General features: G+C 34.3%; 1 protein-coding gene across 4 annotated transcripts in view; it reads right to left on the bottom strand.

The window, feature by feature from the left end:
- Positions 1-1,984: 1,984 nt before the first annotated feature.
- LOC128992758 (protein tramtrack, alpha isoform) overlaps positions 1,985-24,283 on the bottom strand; it is a 33,371-nt gene continuing 11,072 nt past the window's right edge. For 2 of the 4 annotated variants that reach the window (XM_054416492.1, XM_054416493.1), the window contains exons 5-7: positions 23,838-24,050; positions 22,707-22,766; positions 1,985-4,623 (exon numbers count right to left, since the gene is read on the bottom strand). In XM_054416492.1, the coding sequence (XP_054272467.1) occupies positions 3,911-4,623; positions 22,707-22,766; positions 23,838-24,050 (986 nt within the window). In that variant the 3' untranslated portion in view covers positions 1,985-3,910. Of the gene's footprint in view, positions 4,624-7,315; positions 11,316-14,345; positions 21,318-22,706; positions 22,767-23,837; positions 24,051-24,283 lie in introns of those variants that run through there. The other 2 variants (XM_054416494.1, XM_054416495.1) reach the window with 2 other exon arrangements.

Here is a 24,283-nt window from a genome sequence, read left to right on the forward strand (position 1 = left end):
GCCATTTTTTTTTATTAAAAAAACATGTAGTTGTGTGAGCCAGTTACCAAATGTGTGTCTTAAATTCTATTTTCTACCCTATTTTTTGTTGCTGACAAAGTTGATGGGTAATAGTTGCTATAGTTCATAATAAGTCATTCCATAAGTTTGACTTCGAAAAAACAGCGTAAATTCGACAGAAATTAGTCATTTAGATCAGCGCAATCTGTTGGTGGCTCACATCAACTACGAAGAATTTAAAGAAAAAAACTGGTTACAACTTTAACATGTGGATGGAAAGTAAAGGTACAGACTCCTCTATTTTCACCCTTCACTGTAAATAAAACATGTGATTGTAATTTCTTCCATTGGTTTTGATTTTCTGTTTATATTTCGTTGTTATTTCGTCATAATAGTTTTCGGCAACCCATAAAGCTCATGCTATTTTTTTAACTTCAAATCCATTTTTATGCTTATATTTGAGCCTATTTTAATTTTTAAAACGATTCTGCACTTCTACAGGAAAATATCTTTTCATCACTCCTCACTGAAAGTAACTATTTTCGATAACAGCTGACATCAATGAAAGTAGCCGTTTCCCAAGCTCTAATTTAGGGCGAGGGAAAATCGATCAGCTGATTTTCCCTCGCTCTAAATTTACTTTCCCTCGCTCTCAATTAGTTTTCCATTTATTCACTACGCGCGCTAGTGTTTTGTTACGGTTTAATTTAATGATTTAAATCAGCTGTATGTATTGTTCAGTCGTTTTAATCTTTTATTTTGATGTTTGAAGTATTGAGAAATATATGAAGGTTTCCTTTAGAATACTTTATTTTATTTTATGTTTTAAAAATCAAACAAAAATGAACATAGGTTTACTTTTAAAATTGGTGTTCCTGTGTTCGGCTTCGCCTCACACAAAAACTTGAGCGCGCGCCGGAAAATGCCACTTTCGGTCCTAGTAATGAAATATACTATTCCAACGGTAAGCGTCGATTTTCCCTGCAATGCACACGAGCGGAGAAAAAAAGTGTTAAAGAAAGAAGCATGATTGCCTAGAAGATAGATAGATGTAATCTATATACAGGGTTAGTAAAAAGTCTGGAGACCCCCTGTTAATTTTTTAACGGCCCATACCATACTAGAAACACTAAACTTGGCATAACTTTATGGCATGCTATGAAGTACTTTTTGGGCATAACCACCACTTGGTGTACATCCCCAAAATGGGGGGATTTTGGGGAAAACTCAAAAATTTCAAAAGGTAAGACCCATCGAGTGACCCCTCATTTCGAAAGTCCTGATAAAAGAAAACCAACAACGTAAACTAGAGGTCTCTATCTCAATCCAGTAAAAAATGGCAGCCAATTGAAGTTCTCAGAAGTTAAATTTTTACAGCTTTCCAACTCTGGAGACCTCCTGTAAATTTTGTAACGGCTCACACTAGGAAAACTAAACTGTACACACCTTTATGGCATGTTATGAAGTACTTTTTGAGCCTAATTGCTACTTGGGTAATCCAGTAAAAAATCGCAGCTGATTGAAATCTTTAGAAATCAGAATTAACTTGCAATTTTATATTCAATTGGCTGCCATATTTTACTGTGTTAAGATAGAGTCCTCTAGTTTGCATTGTTAGTTTTATTTGATCACGACCTTCAAAATGAGGGGTCACTCGATGGGGCTTAACATTTAAAATTTTTGAGTTTCCACCAAAATCCCCCATTTTGGGTTCGGGAATCAAGTACCAATAGGGGAAATCGGTAAAAAATTTAGTCATCTCTTTGAAACAATAACCGAGTCAACCAAAATGCCCGTTTAAACTCAAACAGTCGAAAGTTGCACCGGCAACGATATATCGTCGCAAAGCACAATTTGAATGAAACGCGAACAACGATATATCGTTCCATAACACTCTTCGGAAAAAAGGCGCACAACGATACGATATATCGTCGCATAGCACTGAAAGAGTTAAAGATAATCATGGGATGCACAAAGAAAACAGTATGATGAAAATCACTTTAATTGAAAAATATCTAACAGGACTGTTTAGCTAAGAAAAGATTATATGTACATCAAAGAATTTATACCAAAAAGGATACACGAGTTGATAAAATGATCTACATGAGCAGATTTGAGTGAGATGTGTAGGAAAAACCTTGCGATATTATTGGATAAATATGTACAACCTTACAATAGTTGTAAATCTATATTGGCACGTCCGTGTATATGTGATGCATACATTTTTGATCTTTCATATTTAATAAGAGGTTTTTAAAAACCAAGCCCAAATATATAATGCAATGATATAGAAATAAATTAACCGAAGATCACAGTCAGAATAACAATCATAACATAAAAGTACAAGATGATCACTTACATAAATACATGGCAAATGTTTGCTAAGTATATTTTTTCTTCGTTCTAAATTAAATATCAGATTTTACACATCCTTATTGTATCAAAGAATCCAGTTTGGGGGATTTCTAAATACAGTAATTAATTATATTCCAGTCAATCTGTTTCTCTAACAGTTTAAATAATGCTCAAAGAAATTTTGATATTACACTAAATGGCTTTATGTATTGTACCTCTTGGTGTAATAAATTGCATCTCTCTTAGTATCACAAATAATCAAAACAATAGAAGGACAAGTCTACCTTAGAAACAGTACATAGGTATTTTGGAAAATTAGTCTTGTTATTGTTTCTTTAAAATATTGACTGGACTAATTACTGTACTGCAATATACAGTATATGAAACAAAGCTTGATACTGTAGAAAAAAAAAGATAATTAACACTGCATTGTTTTAATTTCTTAATTTTAAAGCTTATTTGTGTTTGGGAAGGGGAAAATGTTACTTTTAAATAACTTCCAAACTTTTGTATTGACCAAAAAGTACTACACTTCCTTAAATCATTTATATTTCATTACCAACACAAGTATGTTAGTCTAATTTTTCATTACCTCAACTAAACTATTCATACTAAACTATATAAATAAGGCACCTCAAGATTAATAAATTAAACATATTTTGTAGGTGAAACCTCCATGTTGCATATCATATCTCTACAACCTCAATGCATCCGCAAGAAATATTAGTCTTAAATAATCACTTTTAAATTCTTGTAAAATCATAATAAAGATATTATTAAGACTTAAGTTAAAGACACAAAAATGCTGGCAGTTAATTGTAAAAAATTATTGTGAAAATATTTAGGAATATTATAGAGCATAAAAAAATCTCACATGAACTAAATACGAATCAAATTTGAGCATGCATTGTTGATGCTGCTACCAGATAAGCAAATTGAAATGCTATCAGCTTCCTTCAAATATTTTCAGCTTCAATGTTTTGAGAGATCATTTACTAAAGCCAGAAATATTTTTTATGATCTGTACTTTTAAGGTTTTCTGTGATACCATTATGTATTTGTTTTCCCCCAGAATTAGCTCCAAAGCTGTTCCAATCACCAATTATACTCTTTGGAGGAGGTTAGTTACCTAAGGTATGATTATAGGTTCCTGCATCTGTAGCTACCTGATTCAGCTATATTTCTTAGTATTTAGAACTAGATTAATTAGCTACAGATAGGTAAGATTATTTACAAAATGTCTCCTCTTTTTTGGCAAAACTAAACACTTTTATCTTAATTTTATATTGTAAATTTAATCATTTGTTAGCCAATTAGTTTTCATGTAAAATTATCTTACTGTGTTCATCATATTGAACACAAAAACATATACGAAAGCACATCAACTTAGTAAAAGTTATTTTATCAGACTTGTAAAATGGTGTACATTTATACTCGACAAAAATGGACTGTAGCAAAACACTATAGCAATGACTCGCTTAACTTTTTGTCTACTTAGTCATACAAAGTCTCATCAGATTTCCGTATTACATGAAAAACACTTTTTCTCTCACTTTCAAGTGTTCATGACCGTTTGGCGCCGGGTGTAACCTCGTCGAGTCACAGTCGAACCTTGAGCTTCACATTCTTTCTTAACTTTCTCGATAATTTCTGCCACCAGTTTTTCTTCCTTCTCCCTTTGCTTCTTGTAATCTTCCACAGGAATGTTATTGCTCTCTAACAGTTTAAAATTTCTCCTGCCTCTTGTAGGTGGTGGTGGTTCTAACTCTTTAAACCCGGAATTCATCAGAAGGTTATCGTCTTTACTAGGCTTCTTATCAGCACCTGAATGTCTGGAGGCTATGTGGCCGTGGTAGCCTTTGCGAGATTTGAAAAACACGTTACAACGGTAGCACTTGAAGAGTGTAGCGGCACCAGGAGGTGACTGTACATGGAACTTGTATTTGTGTCTGTACCAGTGGGTCCGAGAAGGCAGCAGCTCGCCACACCACTTGCAGACGACGCTGCCGTCGCTTTGGATGAGATACTCGAGCAGCTCGCGACGTGCGGCAGTACTAGATTCCTCTGGCTCATCCAGAGGCTCTATCTTGGGAACCAGAAGACCAAGTGGGTCGTGCGGGGTCGTCAGGAAGTGGACACCAGAGGCAAACAGTGACTGTACAGGTGTGAGGGAAGGGTCGTGAGGGTCGGCTAGACCTCCCGCTCTCACTCTCGGCTCTGCTGTGATGGACAACTCACTGCATATACTCAGACTCTGCTCTGATATCTCTGCAACAAGCATACATCAGTGATAACCATCAACAATGTTGGAGTTGAGTTATAGCTTCAAATTATTGATACTGACGTACACATCCCTTCTATATGGAGCTCTAGCCAGTTTTACTATTGAATTAGAATGACTGTTGAATGATCCATATACATGCTGCATTAGTGTAAAAGTTAAATTTTCTCACGTTATGTTGAACATAGTTTCCAGTAAGTTGGTACCAATACTTAATTTGTTTTAGGTTACGAAACTGAAGAATACAACAGAAATAAGTACTCAGTTGACAGTAACATCTGTTGTTGGTTCCAATTAAACTACTAGTAAAACATTTTCATTGTAAAACTGTGGCTCCGCAACTTCACCATGGGAATAGGATATCACATTAACCGTTGTCACATTAACTGGATGCTGTGGCAATGTAATTCCGAGTTTTAATTTCATTTGCATTTTATGTAATTATGGTGGAATAAATCATTATTTCATTATTATTATCTATTTCATATCTACTACCCTCAGTAGTTAAAGGTTAAAGTTATTATATTTCTTACAGCTTTTTATTTTTTGTAGGCCATCCTAAAGTAATCCCTGATCAGTTTAAAATCCTATTTTAAAAAATACTATCAAGAGAAATCTTTTTCCAAAGTCATTCACATTCAGGTCATACGGAATATCAGCTAACAACTGATTTAAGAGGGACCAGATTTTAATTATTTTCTGATATCATATTAGGAAAGGAAAGGGTTGTAATTTTCTATAAAGTTCTTTGAGTGGTTAACCTCATATTTTTAGTGTAAATTAAATTACTTTTTTTAATGCCAGATCCACATAGCCTACTGGATGCAATATTCAACCCAGTTTTACACTAGAAACGCTCGCCTGCCAAAAATAATGTTTTTGGACATAACATTTCTTTCTAGTGGGAAATTATGTACTGTATTTGTTTTTTTCAATAGGTGGAAATCTTACATAAGTTATGCAAATATGTACAGTAGTACAGTAGATGGTGCGGTGCCTGTTTTTACACTACTTTTCATTGACTACCTGTATTACTGGCCTTCAACAATCCACTGTACTATTTCAATAGTTTCTTTCATCAACAACAATTTGCTATTGCATTGCTGTTAAAAGTGAGTTTAAAGAAATAGCAGACATGCTTCACTTCTATGAATGAATGAATGAATAAACAGTTAATTCCTAGAAATATTGGCTACATATTTCAGATTTCAGTTGTGCTAAGCAATACTGTGTGCAAGCAAAGGTGTAAGACTGAATTGTACATTTTTCTACTACAACAGAACATATGCCTACGTTTTGCGTTTCCCAAAATATTAACAAATAATAATTGGAACTACCAGACAAGCCAGTGCTACCTGTGCATCCGTTAAATTTCTGTACATATAAAAATAGTATATAACTTTACGTTACTAGTCCTGAAAAAAGGTGTGTTTACCGGACAGTGAGGTCATTCCTGTGCGAGACAAAGTCAAGTGTGGGGTTACCATACGAGTCCGATAAACACATTTTGGACGAGTGACGTACAATATTTTACGACGTACTACTCTAAGCTCACTTAACAATAAAAAATCTGAACAAATCCTTATATATTAACACCAACTAAAGGACTAACAATCATTACTCAAGAGGTTATGTTTTTGTTTATAACCACTCATTGCCAATTATAATCAGCTGGTTGATGTCAGGTAAAAACTCATTATAGTACAGTAGTACGTAATGAAACCCCATTTGATTAAGCTGGCGACAAACAGCTGTTTTCAGGACTAAATCCTTGCGTGGGAAGTTCGTTAAACAGAGTAGTGTGGCGTAAAACTTTTATGGAATAGCGATACAAAATGTATACTATTGAAAGAGGTAAATTAGACAATCAAATCTTGGAATATAACTCTTAAGGGGTTAGTGAATCTAGAGCAATTTTGGGGGGTTTAGTTATACAGGGTGGCACTTAGTCCCGGGATGGATGAATATTTTTAATAATAATAAAGATAGAGCTACAAAACTTGGAACAAGGCAACTGGGTATTTTTCCTCTCATTATTCAGCGATACAAAATACGCTACCTCGTCAAAGGGAAGGCCCACTAGGAGGAGTCTTTAGAAACATTCAATTTCTTAAATGTAAGCATAGGTTTCATATGTTCATTAAGTAAAAGAAGTTGTATAGCCGTAATGTTCCAGTGTAGGAACGTTTTCCATCATCTCCGGAAAAAAACAGGTTGCCTATTGATATGTAGAGTTTTATGAAAAGCTGAGTAGGAACGCTGTTCTTAATCGTTCCCGCTCTACTACACCATTGAATAAAAAGTGTTTATTGGTAGAATACAATGCCGCAGACAGACAAAAGACAAAAGAAAATTACCTTTGATAACATCTGTTAGTAAAATCAGCCATGGTATGATTTATTTACGGTGAAAACCCCTTTAACATTAAATATAACAAATCAATAAATAATTAGGTGAATTGGTCCACGATCCTGAGACCAGCATTTACTTTTTAACGCTACAAACTTGGGTCATTAGGGTCCTACTGTGTTGAAGGCAAACACTTATAACTAAAGGCTGACATTTCGGCTTCGTTACAGATGGCACTCTTGAGGCAGTTAACCACAATTAATTGTCTGCAAATTTCCTTTCCACTTACCTTGCTAGCTGGTAAAATAGGTTCGTTCGAAAAACTTAAAATGCGACAGAGGTAGATTTAATGTTTATTTCAATTGGGAAAAATTACAACGGGTAAATATTAAAAGAAAACTATTACAATGTCTTTACAATAAACTAAATTAACTATACTGCGACCAACATTCAAATAAATAGTTTAAATTAAGGACTGAATATTAAAAAGCAGCTAACAGCTGATGTCAATATTAATAAATTATCTTTCACTAAACATGATACAGAATACTCAAACTTATTACATAACTCAAAGAGTAACAAAAATGATATTTTAATAACAAGAATTAAACACAAACACTTTTATAACAGTTAAAATTTTTAAGATATCGTCTCAATTTGTCATCATAACAAGGCGGAAAATTGTTGGTCGCAACTTTACGATTAACAATTTTATTGCTACGCCTAAATAAGTGAAAGGTGCACCTAAAAGTAAAAAGTTAGTTTTTGGTTGTGTCTAGATGGATTAAATCCGAAATACGTTTCACGAGGTAACTAAACTATACATATAAAAAGCTACAATGTTTTAATGGAAGATATTTTTTAACTTAAAAGCTAAACATAAACCCTCAACCATCAATAGACTTAAAACATGTTGATCAACAGTAATATACATTAGCATCTCAGTTGCAGACATTAGGTAGCACCAGAATACAGAGGGCTGTGGTTCATGGGGAAAAACTGTTGCTTTCCAATTTAAACATCATTCAGCGATAAATAGTTCCTTATTTGCCAATTTTAATTTATATCCTATTTATTTAGTTCATACATGTCAAAGAAAGAACAAAAACTAAATAATAGTGCAACTAAAAAGTTTCAACTTTGCAAAACTCCTGACCATCATTAACCTGGGACAAGGTGGTAAAGAATAAATATTTAGTGTATATAAACCATTCTATTCTCTCTTGTGATTATGTGATAAAAAATTGGTTTTAAATTAAGATATTTACTTGTAAACCACAGCCATAAGCAATCACACAAATATAACAAAATGTCTGCGAGCCAAAAATGAGTAATTTTTGTAAAAGATTTATCAGTGACAATAATATAGCCATGAAGGCACACCTGTCTGGAGAAAATGAACAATTGCAATTGGTGAAGAACTACTGCAAAACAAACTGTTGAAAGCCCAACTAACTAAGAAAATAAATTCAATAAAACTAAAATGCCCATTAAGTGATAGCTATTTATCCCAGGGGAATATTAGACGGAATACAAACATTAGTTGTATAACAACATGTTAAGGATTGTGAACTGATATAGAAAAGTAACAAAACCTAGGTATCATTTACCGAGAGGAAGAAATATAAATATCACTTATATAATCAGTCAGACCGGATATCGAGGCACCAGTGAATGCCGAGGCTGAACCACTCTTAACATGATTTTACAAAACAAATATAAACTTTCAACACAATTCCCCTGCATATTAACCACAATATAAACAGATCAACATCAATAAACGATACAACCGAATGTGAAAAAAAAACAAATATTAAAACAAAGTGTGATATTTTGGTTAATGAAAACTAAGTAATAAACAATATACATACGATTAACTAAATTATAAAGTTAACCAAACGTTAACGATTAAACAGTCGATAAACATAATAAAAATTGCACATAATGGTGACAGGCACACCGGAATACAAGTGGACTACGGTACGACCGCACTGTACAATACCTCGAGAGGGGACACGGTCGGTGCCTCTCGCTTCGGCCTTTTTGAAGGCTCGTTAAATTGCTTGTATATATAAATTTATTTATAAAGATTTGTTATTAGCGTAACAATAGAATATTTATAAATATGTACAATAAAGATGTATCATATTAAAAGTGTACGTGGTATACATCTACCTCAACAAATCTGTGATGTGACGGACAAGATTCGTCCTTAGGTAGACAGCCTAATGCTCTATCCCACTAGGGAGTTGTACTGTACCGATAAAGGCTGGTAAGAGACAATAACTATATACACATTACTACAAACCAGCCCTGATCCATAGCTGGTCAATTAATCTTTAACCAAAATTAAGTTGGTTGATCATTTTTCCAAATTGAAAATATTTTCCAAAAATAACTTACTTAAATAATAATTTAACATTTCATTTTTGAGTAAAACTCTCCAAGTGGGAAAAGCGCACTAGACTCACAAGACAAAATGCAACTCAATAAGTTTTTAGCAATAAAATAACAAATTACAATAGGTTGGACCTATGTGTGTGTGATCTGTATCTCGCCCAATATAACATTTCCACTATAGTAAGTTAGTTAAAATGTAAAAATATAACAAAAAACAGACAACATAATAATAAAGAATATAGAAACATGAAAACAACAAATCACAAACCTATACATAGGTTAAAGCTAAAACTTGATTTTAGTTTCAATAATTTACAAAAGTTTGGTTTTGTAAAAATAACTATGGGTTTGTATTTTCAACTTTAAGTATTACTTATCAGTAAGGCCTGATATTATTGATAGTTTTTCATTACTAACCCATCAACATATTTCTTAAACAATTTCATTGACAAAAAAACATAACATTTATAATCGTAAAACCATTTGTGTACATTTGCTTTGATTTTAAATGACACCAAAATGGTGTTGAACAGATAAGTAATTGAATTCGAGGAAAATCCCAGAAAGCACAAGAGAAAATGGAACATACATGTTAAGTTAGATATAAATTTGGAGAATTCACCGGAAGTCTAGAATTGAAACTAAACTAAGAATATACATCACAGACACAATTCTACTACCTACATCACTACAAAAATAAGAAAGAAACAAGAAATTACTCGTGGAAATATTAATTTGGGCACTACGTCCAGAAAGGGAAAATCACTAGGATTGGTGAGCTAAATTACTTTCAACAATGTTTGAGATTGTTATGTTTGATGGGGTTGATTAGTGCTAAATTGATTATTTCACTCTTGAATTGCCAAGTGAGTCATAATAAAGAAACTCTGATTTTCAAAATGCATAGCTGAAATTTTAATTGATGTTTAACATTTACTTTTACTGATGCCACATTTTGCACCATAACCTTGAAAAATGTCTACCAACCCTTGATTGTTGACGTCCTTAGAGAACGCAGGTGTTTTAAACCATCCCTTTTTGGACGTAAAAGAAAAAAAAATCACAGCTGGTGTTTTAACAAAAATTAAAATATAACATTTATAAATCTTATATCTGATATCAACAAAACATCTATTGCACTGGATTGCAAAGCTATGTTTACAGTTAAATTTCTGGGAAAATTTCATTAGTATTAAACAAGTAACAAGGATAAATTTCAAGGGTTAAATAAAGCAAATCAAGTAAACAATTAAATGTTTTAAAGCTATATTAGGGCGGTGCTATATTTAACCCAACTTTTGTGCGATGGCCTCTCTGAGGGCAGAGATATTGAGTTGCGAGTTGTCCTGCGGTTTACCACACACCGCTAGCTATGGGGGCAGAAAGAACCCCACGGGGGGTGGGAACACGCAGTCCTTGGGCATGAAACAGTCGTGGACTGTTTTCATGTGGTTCTTCATCTTGTCCGGACGAGAGAACTCCTTGGAACACACAGGACAGGGGAACACTTTGCGCTGATGTCCCTCGTGGTACAGGAATGCGTGCCTTTGGAAGCTGTATTTGTTTTTGAACGTCTTGAGTATATCTGCCTTCTCACACTCCATACACTTGTAGACGCCCTCGGACACCGAGGCGTATCTGAAGAGGTTGAGGCCACGGACAGACATTTCTGTGAGTTGCTCGGCTGGGTCAGAGGAGGAGGTGGCGCGTCGGCGCACGCGGCGACGGGTAGGTGCGGGTCTGGGGGGCGCAGGGTACTCTTCACCCCCCTCAAGCGAGTTTTTTAGCACCTCTCGAACAAAGCTGTCTGTGTTGTTGTTGTCACTGTCGCCTTCTCCAGGGGTGGCTGCCGTGTCGACAAGCCCCTCCTCCTCTTCCGCGTTTTTTGGCATCAGTTCAGAGTGCGGGACCAATCTCAGCATTCCAACTTCTGCAACAAACGCCCATCATTACACTTCCTGGTGAACAGAAAAATTACACCTGCTGACTAAAGGTGTGCACTATTTCCATTGAGATTCGAGTAACAATGATAAACATCTTTACTGGGACCTTATGTACAAGCATTAACTATTGGATCAAAGGTACAAGTAATATCACACTATTATTGGGGTTGATATTTAAACTGGAGTCTGTATTTCACTACATTGCATCTGAGTGGTTTTGGAGAAAATACAACAAGTAGACTCCTTAAGTTTTTATCATTTTGTTATAACGTTATACGCCGGTGATATTTTTATACTTTTGACGAGGAAATTTCCCTAAACCATTGTCTTGTTACTATTAAAAAACATTTAAAAAAGAATGTTAAATAGCCAGTTAATGACTGGGTCCTTGATAGAATCGAACGAGTAACCTTCAGGTTTGAGAACAGGCTCTGTAACTACTAGGCTACCGGTAGAAGATATTTCTAAACAAAATGATATACTGTGTTATCTACCTTAGCCCTAACTTAGAAGCTTACTCCCTTTCATTTTTACGTAAGAAAAAAAGCCATGCACGTTTCTTTGTAATATTGTGTGGTGTAAAAACTGGCACAAGAGATAACGGCTTTCATTACAGCTTTTTTTGTCAATGCATATAATATAAAATCTAATAATAAACTTAAGAACCGCAAAATATCTAATTAAGGAAAGGCAGGATAAAAAATAGATTTTAAAAACTACACTGAGAGTTAAAAAAATGCTTAAGCCATATTAAATCCTTTGAAACCCAGTCATTATAAAAAAAATCTACATTAGAAGTATTATTGCCATTGAATTGTACTAACATTATAGTCCTCGCCACCCTAACTTGAGGCAGCCCAAGCCCGCACTAGACATACGGTGTGCGGCCTCAAGTTAGTGTGGCAAGGACTATAGCTGCTTCCTCATGAGCTTTTGAGCTACAGGCAAATTTATTTCTAAAAGCTGGTTAAAGGATTTAATATTTTTAAGCCTTAAAGTGTTCTAGTGACAAAAATATACAATAGGTGATGTGAAAATAAAACGTGAACAAACATACATCAACTAAAAATAAATCTTTATTTGTACACAACCAACAATACCAAACTAAGGTAACACAACTTACATATGATAATAATCCATAGAGCAGGCTGCAGAAACAAGTATCATTATATCAATAGAACATTACACCATTTATGTTAACAGTTTAAAGTACACACTTTTTAAAAATGTATTGCTAAATTAAAAATAATAATAGATTGTATTTATAACTAAACATCAGTAAGCCAAATTGATTGATAAAATAATATTCAATTAACATTTGAAAAAAAAACCATAGGAAAATACCATTTTGAATTAAAATAGTGAAACTTCAAAAATAACTAAACCAAACTGCATGTTATTGCTAGTAACAAAATTTAGCAGGGTTAAATAGACGTAAATTCTATCCTAGACACAATAGCTATTTGTGTGTATCAAGAGCTTAATACGTCATTGCCGCTTGGGAACTGTAGATGGCCGCACAACGCTTTAGCTGAGTGTGGCCATACATTTCAAGAGCAACAATGACTGTGCTAACTAACACAAACTTAATATTTTTCTTACCACCATAATTATTAACTTATCATGACACACAGATTAACTTTTTAGCCGTACATAAACTGGCAGATAGGTTATGTTATTTGTTTAAACGTGAGTGAGAATGAATGAAGCGGAAATGAGCTATTTTGTGTACTGTTTACAGGTGTGGCAATTTGAACTTCAATGAAGTGGTAGGAAATTATGTGTTTGCTATTGATAGCAATTACTATTTCAACAGCTGTTGTAGAGTTCTGACAAACTATAGTCTGTTCAAAAAATTTAGGCGGTTTAAGAGAAAGGTTTCCTGGGTCTCCCCTTCCAACTGCTTCATATTTATATATTAGCTGATCAGCTGTCAGCTGTTGTTTCAAAGTTAGGGTGAGGTGGGGGGATGTAATCTCTTTCCTTCTAACTGCCTAAATTATGTGAACGGAGTATATAGTACAAAACTGTTTAATCTGGTAAGCTGATTTCTTACTTCCTACTGAAAAGTAGACCCATACCTGCTCAAGATATTTTGCAATCACTATAATATCAAGTAGTTTTAAACATCAAATATATTTTTATGAACATTCTTACCTTACACATAGTTCAAAAATAAAACTAAAATGTATAAATAATAAATAAGTAATTTCTTCTAGAAGAGATGATTATTTTTCTTCTGGTCAACTTTTAAACAAAGAAACAATGTCAAAATCCGTTGCACTTTCTTTATTAACCTTATAGCTATGTATCATTTTGGTTATCAGTTAACAGTATTATAAAGTTGAATCACAATAATTCATCGATTTTCAACCTTTCCTGGAAAATATATTTATAGCTTATCAATCTGAATTTTCAGTATATTTGCTTCTCTAGGTTTCCTGATAAGGACAGATAACTTTTAAGAACTATCTGAGAAAGAGTCGATAAAGAACTATCTGATTAATGTCAGTGTTTTAGATGAAGTGTTGTTGGTAAACTATAGAATTAAAATTTTAAAAATAATTTCTGACATCCAGCCTGATAAGCACTACGAGAAAAGCAAAAAAAAAGCTTATGGTTAAGAAGAAAAAATTAATTAAAGACATGCATTTTGTGACTTGAAAAATAAAAACTTCATTAAAAAAAGTTAAACGTTCATTTTGATAAAAATCAAATAATCATAAAAAGAATTAACAAATATTTTAATGTTCTAAATCCGGTTTCAACCAATCCTGAAATATAGGTATTTAATTTCAAGCTTACATAAACAAATAAACTCATCTGTAAGAACCCGTTGTTTAATAATAACACCACTTCTCCTTATTTTATCACTGCGGTATTTTGTATATTTTTTGCATTATGTTGTACCATAAGTGGGCATGATTAAAACTTTTACACGTTTCAAAATTTTTCGCTACCAACCAAGGAGTAAGGATTTAGAGGGTGAAATAAAACATAAACATTTATAATAAGGATATATTAAGTATCACCATTATAACAAGACAAAACACAGTAAAAATAGTGAACGGTTCTCACGGTGAAATAAGGCACCTGCGATCACTGGTTACGCTGATATGAGTCGATGGGACAAGCAACATGGTAACATGGTTTGATTTATAACAAATTTACAAAATGGGTTTAACTGCTAACTATGTAGGTAACACAAGTAAACTAAATAATTACAAAACTTCATAGAAAAACTGTTTTTCCAGGGACATAAGCATCTTGATGAAATTAAAAACAACTGTTTCAACGGTGAATATAAAATAAATCTTACAATGGAATGAAACAAAAAACTGTATTGCTTGCCCACTCAGTTAATTTTCAACATACCAAATGTAATACTACAAAATCACTTTGTATTTGGCATTCTATTGGTAAAAAGTAACAATAATTTGGGTTATGACTAACATTGACTAACTAACCTAGCACACCGACGCAACAAACTATGACCACGTATTGCACAAACACTAAACCCCAACAATAAACAATAGAAATATGGCAAACAAGTATCACTACGTTGTGATTTGCACACAACTTGAACAGGTGGGTAAAACAATACACAAACTAAGGTAGTCTTATCAATTAAATGTGTTGTCAAACTTGTATCTAAAGGTCATAAATCAGTTGTCTGAATTATGAAATATAGGTGATTTCTGTTCCGTTTATTCTAAATGGACACAAAAACTAGTGAACTGACTAAGCTTAAATTTTACAAAAGGTTTTGAGGCAGAGCATTTGTATTTAATTATCGACTTGTCTTGGCATCAAAAATAAATACCAAAAACTAAATTTGCTCTATAAAAATTTCTTTGTTAGGATTTATAATAATTTTTTTCATGACTAGTACTAATCTCTTGCTCAGTTGAAATGGGGACGCCGCCTATGTGTTTATTTAAACCCAAATTTCAGTGAAGGATGAGAGAGTGTAGAATGGAGTGAGATTATCTGTAGCTTTGTTACTGACTAAGATCAGCTATTTCATTAGCTAGGACAATTTACTAAAAGCCCAATGATCAGATACAGCTGGGTCCAGTTCGGACCAGCAAAAAGCTACACACTTTTCTCAGGGTCGAACTTGCGACCTTTTGGACAAGAAATTGACAATATTGACAGATGATCGAATTAAGCTTAAGTTGAATTTTCTATAATCGATGCTGAACCGTATCTCTCTTCAGCGTAAAGCAAGGACTAACTAATAATGGCATGTAAAATAGCAATACATTAAAAAAGCTCAGACTGAATAATTTTTAAAATTACCCGATGATGACTGTTATTCAATAAAAACCCAAACAAGAATATTGAAATAACTAACCACAGCAAATCAATTTGAAAAGTTACAATTTAGTAAAGAAATAAACTGCATTCAAGATTGTGGTTTGCCAAAGGGAAGGGATGGTTCTAGCATAACAGAACAACATCCATTAGGCTTACTTTACTTTAACTTGCTAGAGCAAACATAACACTTTTCTTCTGTAGTGAAACACTTTTGTGAAGCTTGATTAACCTGTTGACCTGTTAATTTGAATGTTCTTAGATTTTACACAAACATTAAGTGGGAAATATTTTAATTTAAGTGTCTACTGTCTTCTCTAGTAATCAATTTGACGCATGACTGTGTGTGCATCTACAAGTGAATTAACATTAAATTGCTAGTTTTACATCAAGACAGATTAAGATCACTATTGGTTGGTTCAACACTCAACACAGCTGTTCTTGTTCATTAATTGGTTTAGATAAATTATGGTCCCAGCTAAAAGTCAACTGGTATCAGACGATAACAAAGCTGCACAAAAACAACACCCTTTAAAATACAAACAACATAGTATAAATATCTGCAATGACAATGACACACATCTAATAGAGAAGAACTACTTATAAAGCAAATTAGTTGCCACTAAATAAAGAGAAGTAATGTGCAAATCACAATCTAAATCTAAACATTGGTAACAAGAAAAGTTACACGCCCCAGACTAAATAAGCTAACAAAACTATATACAGGAAACTCAGAGGCTGAAGTGAGGTAAAATTTGCAGTTTTATCTTAAAGCTAAATAAAAATTAAATTAACGGATCATATTTTTAAAGTACATGGCTATCCAAATAAGGAAATCTTACATTTAATCAAGTCAATAAGTACTTTAGTATGGCATCCCGACTAGGCAATATTTGGTGCTAAGATCAGTTTAACTTCAAAAGGCATTCATGTCTTTGATTTTTATAAATTGGTGTTAAAAAACTGGCTCAAGGAGATTAAGTACAATGGTTTAAGTTAAAAATTCAAACAAAAGACAATTTATGAAAATATACCAGAAATGTATGATAATTGAGGAGTCAACATTCAAATTAAGTACTTATCAAACCTAAGTGTTGAAACTGGTTGGCTTAGCTGTGATTTAATCAATAAAAAATCTGTTAAAGGAACGGGAATCTTGTGTGGAATGTAGTAAAGAGAAAGCCACTACAACAAATAAAACATCAAAAATCCCAAAAAGCAATTACATGAAATTCCCTCTGTTTAGATCCCAACATTTACACATAACAAAGTTTTATAAACATCGATCATGTAGAATCTCGGATATCCTAGTTAAAAATATTTTCTATATTTCAGACATCACTGTCATTCTTTCTGTGGTGAAAAGAGTGTTAAGCTGAGCGCGCACTACGGCGGCACGGCACGGACGGGCGGGCGGCACGGCAATTTTTAAAAGTTAATAACATTGAATGTCACATGAGTGCGCCCACTACGGCGGTACGGCCGGCAACGGACGTTCGGCAGCTTCCGCCGTTTGTTAAAAAGTCCGGGAGACAGAACTCCAGGACATTTCCGAGCTGCCGTGACGCCCGTACCGACCGGGAGCACTGCACACCGACCGGGCGGGCGGCACGGGACATCCGCCATTCTCAACTGATCTCTGTCAAAGTAGCAGTGTTTTCGTGTGTTGTAAACATAGATGTTAGTAAGTTGATTTTTCTCGTTGAGAAAAACCCCAAACTGTACAACATGCGACATCCGGAATATTTTAATAACGTCCGGCGTGACAGTATATGGGCAGAAATATGATCTATTATGAAACAATCAGGTAAGCTTTACACATAATCCTTCTACAAGATCAGGAAACAAGGTGTGGAACTCTCCAAAACTTAGTCTTTTCCTGTTTATGTGGTGTATCTAAAATCTTTGCTTGCACCTTCTTGTCACCTCTTCCTCTGCTAAAATTAAACCTACTATCACCACTTTATCTACATCCATCTTTACTCACAAATTTTAGCTCGCAGACTGTCAACTGTCCTAAATTGCGGATGTGCGGATGTCCCGTCCCGTCCGTCCGTGCCGTGCCGCCCTAGTGCGCGCACCCCCTCTTAAAAATGCCGTCCGTGCCGTACCGCCCGTCCGTGCCGCCGTAGTGCGCGCGTAGCTCTAAAGAGTCAACGAATCAAAGAGTGTGTGGTATTTTCATCTTGAAACAAATTATAAAATTTCCCACCATCACAGACTAGAACATAAGCCCAGAACTGTTTTACATGTTACTCTTTACCTTTGTTTTTACCTACAAAGCATATACACACAAAAGATCCTTAGTTTGAAAACCAAAGCCAACACTTTTTCAGACAGGAGTAAAGGGGTTGAGTTGTAATGTAGGCTTAAAAAATTAGATAATTTAGACAAATTAGGTCTAATTAGGACAAATTTCAAATCAGGTCAAAATAGGATAAATTAGGAAAGTAGTTCATCTGCAACATGAACAGAATTTCCTAGTTGGATTTCCGAGATTCTACCATACTTGCAGAATTGTATAACAATATGCCACATATCACTCACGACATAGTAAAATATTATTTGGCACTTTATTTATAAAAAAGAGATCTAGCGATTAGTAACAACATGCTGAAGTCTTGGTGTTATATAGTTACAATTTTATATTAGTTATTACAGTAAAATAGTTTAATAAGCTACAAAGTATTCTGCCACGCAGACTTCATCTTTGGATTTGATTAACGAGACAATGGTTCAAGTTAACGGCTATAACTATTAGTTTGGCAAATCCTGACTAGTTATAAAATCTAAAACTAAACTATCAAACAAAATATAAAATCACTAACAGAAACAAATTTCTTTATTATCATTCCATTTTATCATTGACATGGGATACAAAAGTAGACATTCCATCTATATAGACAAGCTGCAACAAGTTTTTTTTTTTTAAACATAGTTGAACGTAGTTACAGTATAGTAGTACATAGTACAGTAGTTACAGATAGAGTGTGTTATTTCCTCTTTTTTATATAGTGATAGTTGACAAGGACATAAGGGTATGTTATTTACAATATTCACCATTTTGGCATGATTAAAACAATAGTTAAACTACCAAACTTTTTTGGTAGCTCAATTCAAATACTTTCTTGTTTTAAAACTTGCTAAAAATATAACAAAGAAATGGAAAGTCTACTTCAAGGCAATATATCCTATAGTCAATGATTTTACATAAGCTGCAACTTAAAAATATGTAAAACTTTGGGAAAATATAACAAATATATATAAATAAACAATTATGCTATCAAATAGCTCCAATAGATTGAACAGGCTGTATAAAATATTTATTAATTGATCAACACTTTATGTTATAGACTGATTAAATATATTTATGTATAACAAAATTTATCCAAGGCAGAAGGAATAATGTTTTTCTGTTGCAAATCACAAGTTTGCATCAGATTCCAAAGGCACTGAATAAAGCTACATTAGTGATTTAACAATTAAATGAATCATGAAAATGTAAATTTATTAAAAATGTAACAAGTAACAACATTTCATAAATATTTTCCCCATATATATATTAACACTATATAAAATAATAGGGTAACAAGTATTTAACATTTTGATTTGGTTCAACTTTGTATATCGGTAGTGTAACATTCTAGTATAGAACTTTAAAAATATGATTTAGGCTAATTTCATTTATAAAAGACTTACAAAACAGCTGCCCATTTGACTAGGTAAACAATATGGCTTCGTTGTTGGTACTGGGAAGATCAAATATCTTTCACAAAGTAAAATAGTTTTAACTTAGTATATAAAGCTATATACATTTCATGTATCCAGATCTAGGACTGATTTCTTATACTGTTAACAGTGCTTCTTCATGCTTGATATGACATGTTATTTTAAACAACTTGCAGGCCTTTTATATAGGTAACTAATGTCTGGTAATATTTTTCAGGAAGCATGTTTGTTTATAAGTACGAAGCAGATAGAGGGTTAGCTCAGTTCGGGCAAGAGTACTTAAAAGTTCTCATTACTTTTCAATAGAGAAAAAGTCTGATTAGACAGGTAATTGTTATCTCGAATGACCTATAACAATCTGAAAATATGTTGGACAGGTAATATTTTAATTGGCAGAGCTATCACAATTCAGACAGTTCATAGACGGCTTTTAACACAACCTAGCAGCAATTAGACAAGTTAGGCACGTACAGTTTTGATATGATAAAGGATTCTCTCAATTAAACATTAACCATCTGAAATATACATTTTGCATCTCAAAACTCTTGTTCCCAAAGTATTAACCCCGTTATCAAAGTATTAGGAAGGCACAGTGTAAGGCAAGCTGTAGCATCACCCAATAACATGTTTATTTATTTACTTTTGAGTAAATATTTAACTGCATATTAGGCCTGCTAAAAAAAGTAGACAAATTTTCTTGCCTTCCTAGAAAGACTACCACAGTGTAGACTACCATTTATTGTAGAACTTATTGGGTATGGTCTTCTGGCGATGACCATGTCAAAAACTTCATGAAAAACTATTTATCACCGACATTCCGGTCTTGATGCAGAGTGCCCCCTCAAGGTGATTTGATTTGATTTCCGCTCAGTTGACGAATCCATTTGTCCTTAGGATGACACTCTGCACCGAGGCAAAACGAGTGTGAAGAATAGTGTTTTGTAGTTTGACACGGTCATTGCCAGAAGACACACGACACGTTCTACACTTTATTTTGTGTTAAAATATGAAACATAACAGAGTTCTTTTGTATAAAGAGACTAATACCAAACGTTTTTGTAAGGTTTATAAAGATCTTAAGAAGTAATACTATAGTAAACTGTCTTCAAACGAAGTGATAGTGTTGAAGGCTTCTGTAAAAGTGTACATTTCAAAATATTACAGTTTTGAAATTTTAGTACTGCCAAAAAAGCTATTTATGGATGCCTTTAATTTTTTTTCAACAATATAAAGATTTCTCATGCACACGCCACAAAATAAGGTTTAAGGTCCCACGATATCATTTCAGGCTAAAATAAAATGTTTACTTATATTTTAGCCCCTTAATTTCTTAGCCAGTATAGGACATAGCAGAGGAGTTTTGAGATACAAAACATCCATCAGATGGTGGTGCTATGAGCCTCAGAGAGGAGGGAAGGCCTCGGGAGGAGGGTCGGGGATTGGTTGTAGAGTTCCTCGGTGTAGAGTGAGACGATGGACCTGCTTAGTGTGAGTCATCATGTTGTCTTTACGAGTGAACAGTTTGAAGCAGACGGGACAAGGTATCTCCGGCTTCATGCCATGGTGAGTGGAGAGGAAGTGGCGACAGAAGTTGCTGATGTGTGTGTAAGTCTTGCCGCACACATTGCATCTGTAGGCGTTGTCCGCTTCATGCGTGCAGTATCGCCTCACTGAGGCCTTGTCTATAGGCTTCCCCGGAGAGGGGGTCGGCGTATTGGCAGCTACGGCCATCATAGACTTAAACGAGTCAAACTCGTATTGAGATATGTCTTCATCCAACAGCTCGTCTGTTTCACTAAATTCCTTCTTCTTCTTACTCTTGTTGTTGTCCTCTAATGATGACGCGGGAGAGCAGGCTATCATATCCTCATAATAATCCTCTGGGTCTGACGGGAATGGTTGTAACGGTTCTTCTCTGTCATTCTTTTTTGTCAGCTCCAGTTCTGAAAGACGGAGATTCTTTATAAAATAGTTGAAGTAACAATGGTAAAGTTGCCTAATAAGATTGGAATGTGCACCCAAAACAACTTTATTTGTACACTAATAGATTATAATTTTTTCTCCCAAAACACCACTTCCTACTTTCTTGAGGTACAAACAATACAAAACCCCGCTATGAACTCCAAAAACTACCTTTAACCCCCACACAATTCATCGACACAGAACAAAATGCAACCAAAGTTCCCCTAACAGTAATAAGAAACAAAAAGATGGGGCACATTCCTCTAATTAAAAAGTCTGAGATAGGGTAACTTACCTTTATAATCCCAGAACTCTTCATTCTTCTGTGTGAGAAACTTTCAAATTCTAATGAACAACTGGGAGAACAATTCAACTAACAAATCAGATGAAGTACCTTTCTCTTTAACAATCAAGTGCTAACCACCACCTAGTAACTGGGAGTCCTTTTAATAGATTTTTTTATCTTGAAGTAGTAGAATTTCAGATAAAATTTTTGTTATTAATAGCTACTAAAGTTTCAATGTTTTTACCAACACCAAAGTTAATGACTAGTTCTATACAATTTAAACTTTCAATTAAACACATCTTGTATAATGGAACAATGTACTACATCTTTGCCAAATAAGTATAAGCCTTCAGAGAGGAGATAAATTTTGAAACAAGATTTGTTGTAAAGAAAACAGAATCAAAACTACCATCAGCTCTTAAATCACCTTGAAATGCATCGAAAATTATTTTGAAATGTTTGCAAAGTTGAGTTCCACAAAATTAGGATAAACCCAGTTTAATATTGTTCAACTTGCGAATCATTCGCTCACCATAACAATCAGACTACAAAAATATCAAATACTTAAAACATGCTTTAAACTTGTATAAAAAATCAACTAAAAAGGACATTGACAGTATTTTTTTAGAAAAAACACATCTAATTTTACTTTAAGGAAATCAATAATTATAAAATGTAAAAATTCAAGGTGGGAATAGAAAAAAAACCTAGACACGGACACATAACGGAACTGTCAAAACAGGAGGGAAATAAATACTACAAGAGGAAGGTGACCCATCTGTTTGTTATCTTACTGTTGACATATTGAACACAAAACACAAAAACACACACCAACACAAAAATTGTACACAGCGGATCTCAAACTAGGTCACCGATACTCTGTTTGAGAACCACTGACTAAATTCAAAGTGATTATTTAAATTTAGTTGGAATTGAATTCATCTCGGCTCAAAATCTAAAAATGCTTATCGCTGTGCATTTAGAAAAGTTCTTTTGTGAATACTGAAAGTTAACACTAATTTTAGTTCAAGGTATTTTACTACGAGTGATGAATTCACCACTTAATAGTGAACATGCAACTTACCAGGACTAAAGGGATCACCACTGTCGCCTTCTTGGGAATTATTGCCTTTGAACGATGAATCTAAAACAAATTACATTTATAACAATCTGTGTGCAAAAGCAGATAAGATACTTTATATAGGTTTAACAGCAGGCTTACCTTTTTGACGATTACAAAAACATAGAATTTTTTATGTAATAGCTCACTTCTTCAGTGAGTCTACTTTCTTACTTTCTCAGAGAGAAAAACTCCTAGGTTTTGAATGTTCAAAAATCCCAAGGCTTTTCTCAGGATTTAACCATCAATCTTTTGATGGTAGGTGAGTGTACTAAATCTACTCAGCTACCAAGCCAAATTACAATGTCACCACACAAGGTCTACAGGAGCCTGAATGAAACTTACTCCCTCTTATCCCGACACCTTTTAACTGGACATCGGTTTAACGGGACTGTACTCGGTGGAAATGACATCTCTTTAACCGGACAATCTTTATCAGCACATCGGTTTAACCGGACTAGAACGGCAGGAAGTTTGGGCAGTACTGAAACAACTGTTCTCATGGGAAAGATTTGAGACAGTGATCACTTGTCTAAATACAATGCTCTCCAAAAATTTAAGTCGAATATCACAGTGAACGGTCCGTTTTAACGAGTTTTTTGGGGATGTTGGTTTAACCGGAAAAACTGTTATCCGGACTGGCTTCGGTCCCGAGGAGTCCGGATAAGAGGGAGTCCACTGTATAGTTTTGTTAAAGGAAAAGGCTCTAGGCCAAGACTTTCATTTGTATATTGAGGGCATAGCAGCTGGCTTACCTTGGAAGTATTGGTATCCAATAGAATCCATATAAAAACACAAAAATTTGTACCCTGGGGGAATTTTCCAAGCGTAGAAAATGTCGGTTGGTAACAGCCATGATATCAAACACTAGATGAAAACTCTTTGTTACACTTGAAAAAGTTCTCCAGGGAACGAACAACGAAAAATTGTTTTATGTGTCTTCTCTGTCTTTAGCCTACTTGTACTTCTAAGGTAAGCTAGCTATCCCTTCAATCAAATTTGAGAGTAAGTCTAGACTTTACCAACCAAAATTTGATCAAGGACAACACAAGTTAAGCCTAACTATCACAATAGTATGATACTGACTACACATACCTTGAGTGGAAGGTCCTGGTGTGGGTTCTTGTTTGATGGGCTTCTCGTCAATGTCCGGAGTGTCATCTATGTCCATGTCAGGGGGCCGTGTGTCGGAGTCCTCGGTGTCTAGGGGATGGTGGGAGGAGTCATCGTTATGTAAAGGCGTGTGTCCAGCACCTCCTCCGTCACTGTCTCCCATGTTCACCTCCAGTAGGTCTGGTGGTCCCATACCTGATAATAAGATTAACATTGGAATTTTAAATTTATAGTTTTTTTTTTATCCTCGCCATATTTATTAGATGTACAACCATCCTTCAACACACTAAATTATTTGATTTTTGAACTCTAAAATATGGTTTGGAAAGAAACTGTGACATCATATATTTTGAGGGTCAATAATGGGAAAACCCAATTTGTAATTTGTTGGCCTACTCTTTAAAACCCCAAACCTTGTTCCCATAATC

Source organism: Macrosteles quadrilineatus, unplaced genomic scaffold, assembly GCF_028750875.1.
Source record: "Macrosteles quadrilineatus isolate MER2022 unplaced genomic scaffold, UCM_ALF_1.0 Scaffold_4__1_contigs__length_99947679, whole genome shotgun sequence".
In the NCBI taxonomy this organism is placed as follows: Eukaryota; Metazoa; Arthropoda; class Insecta; order Hemiptera; family Cicadellidae; genus Macrosteles; species Macrosteles quadrilineatus.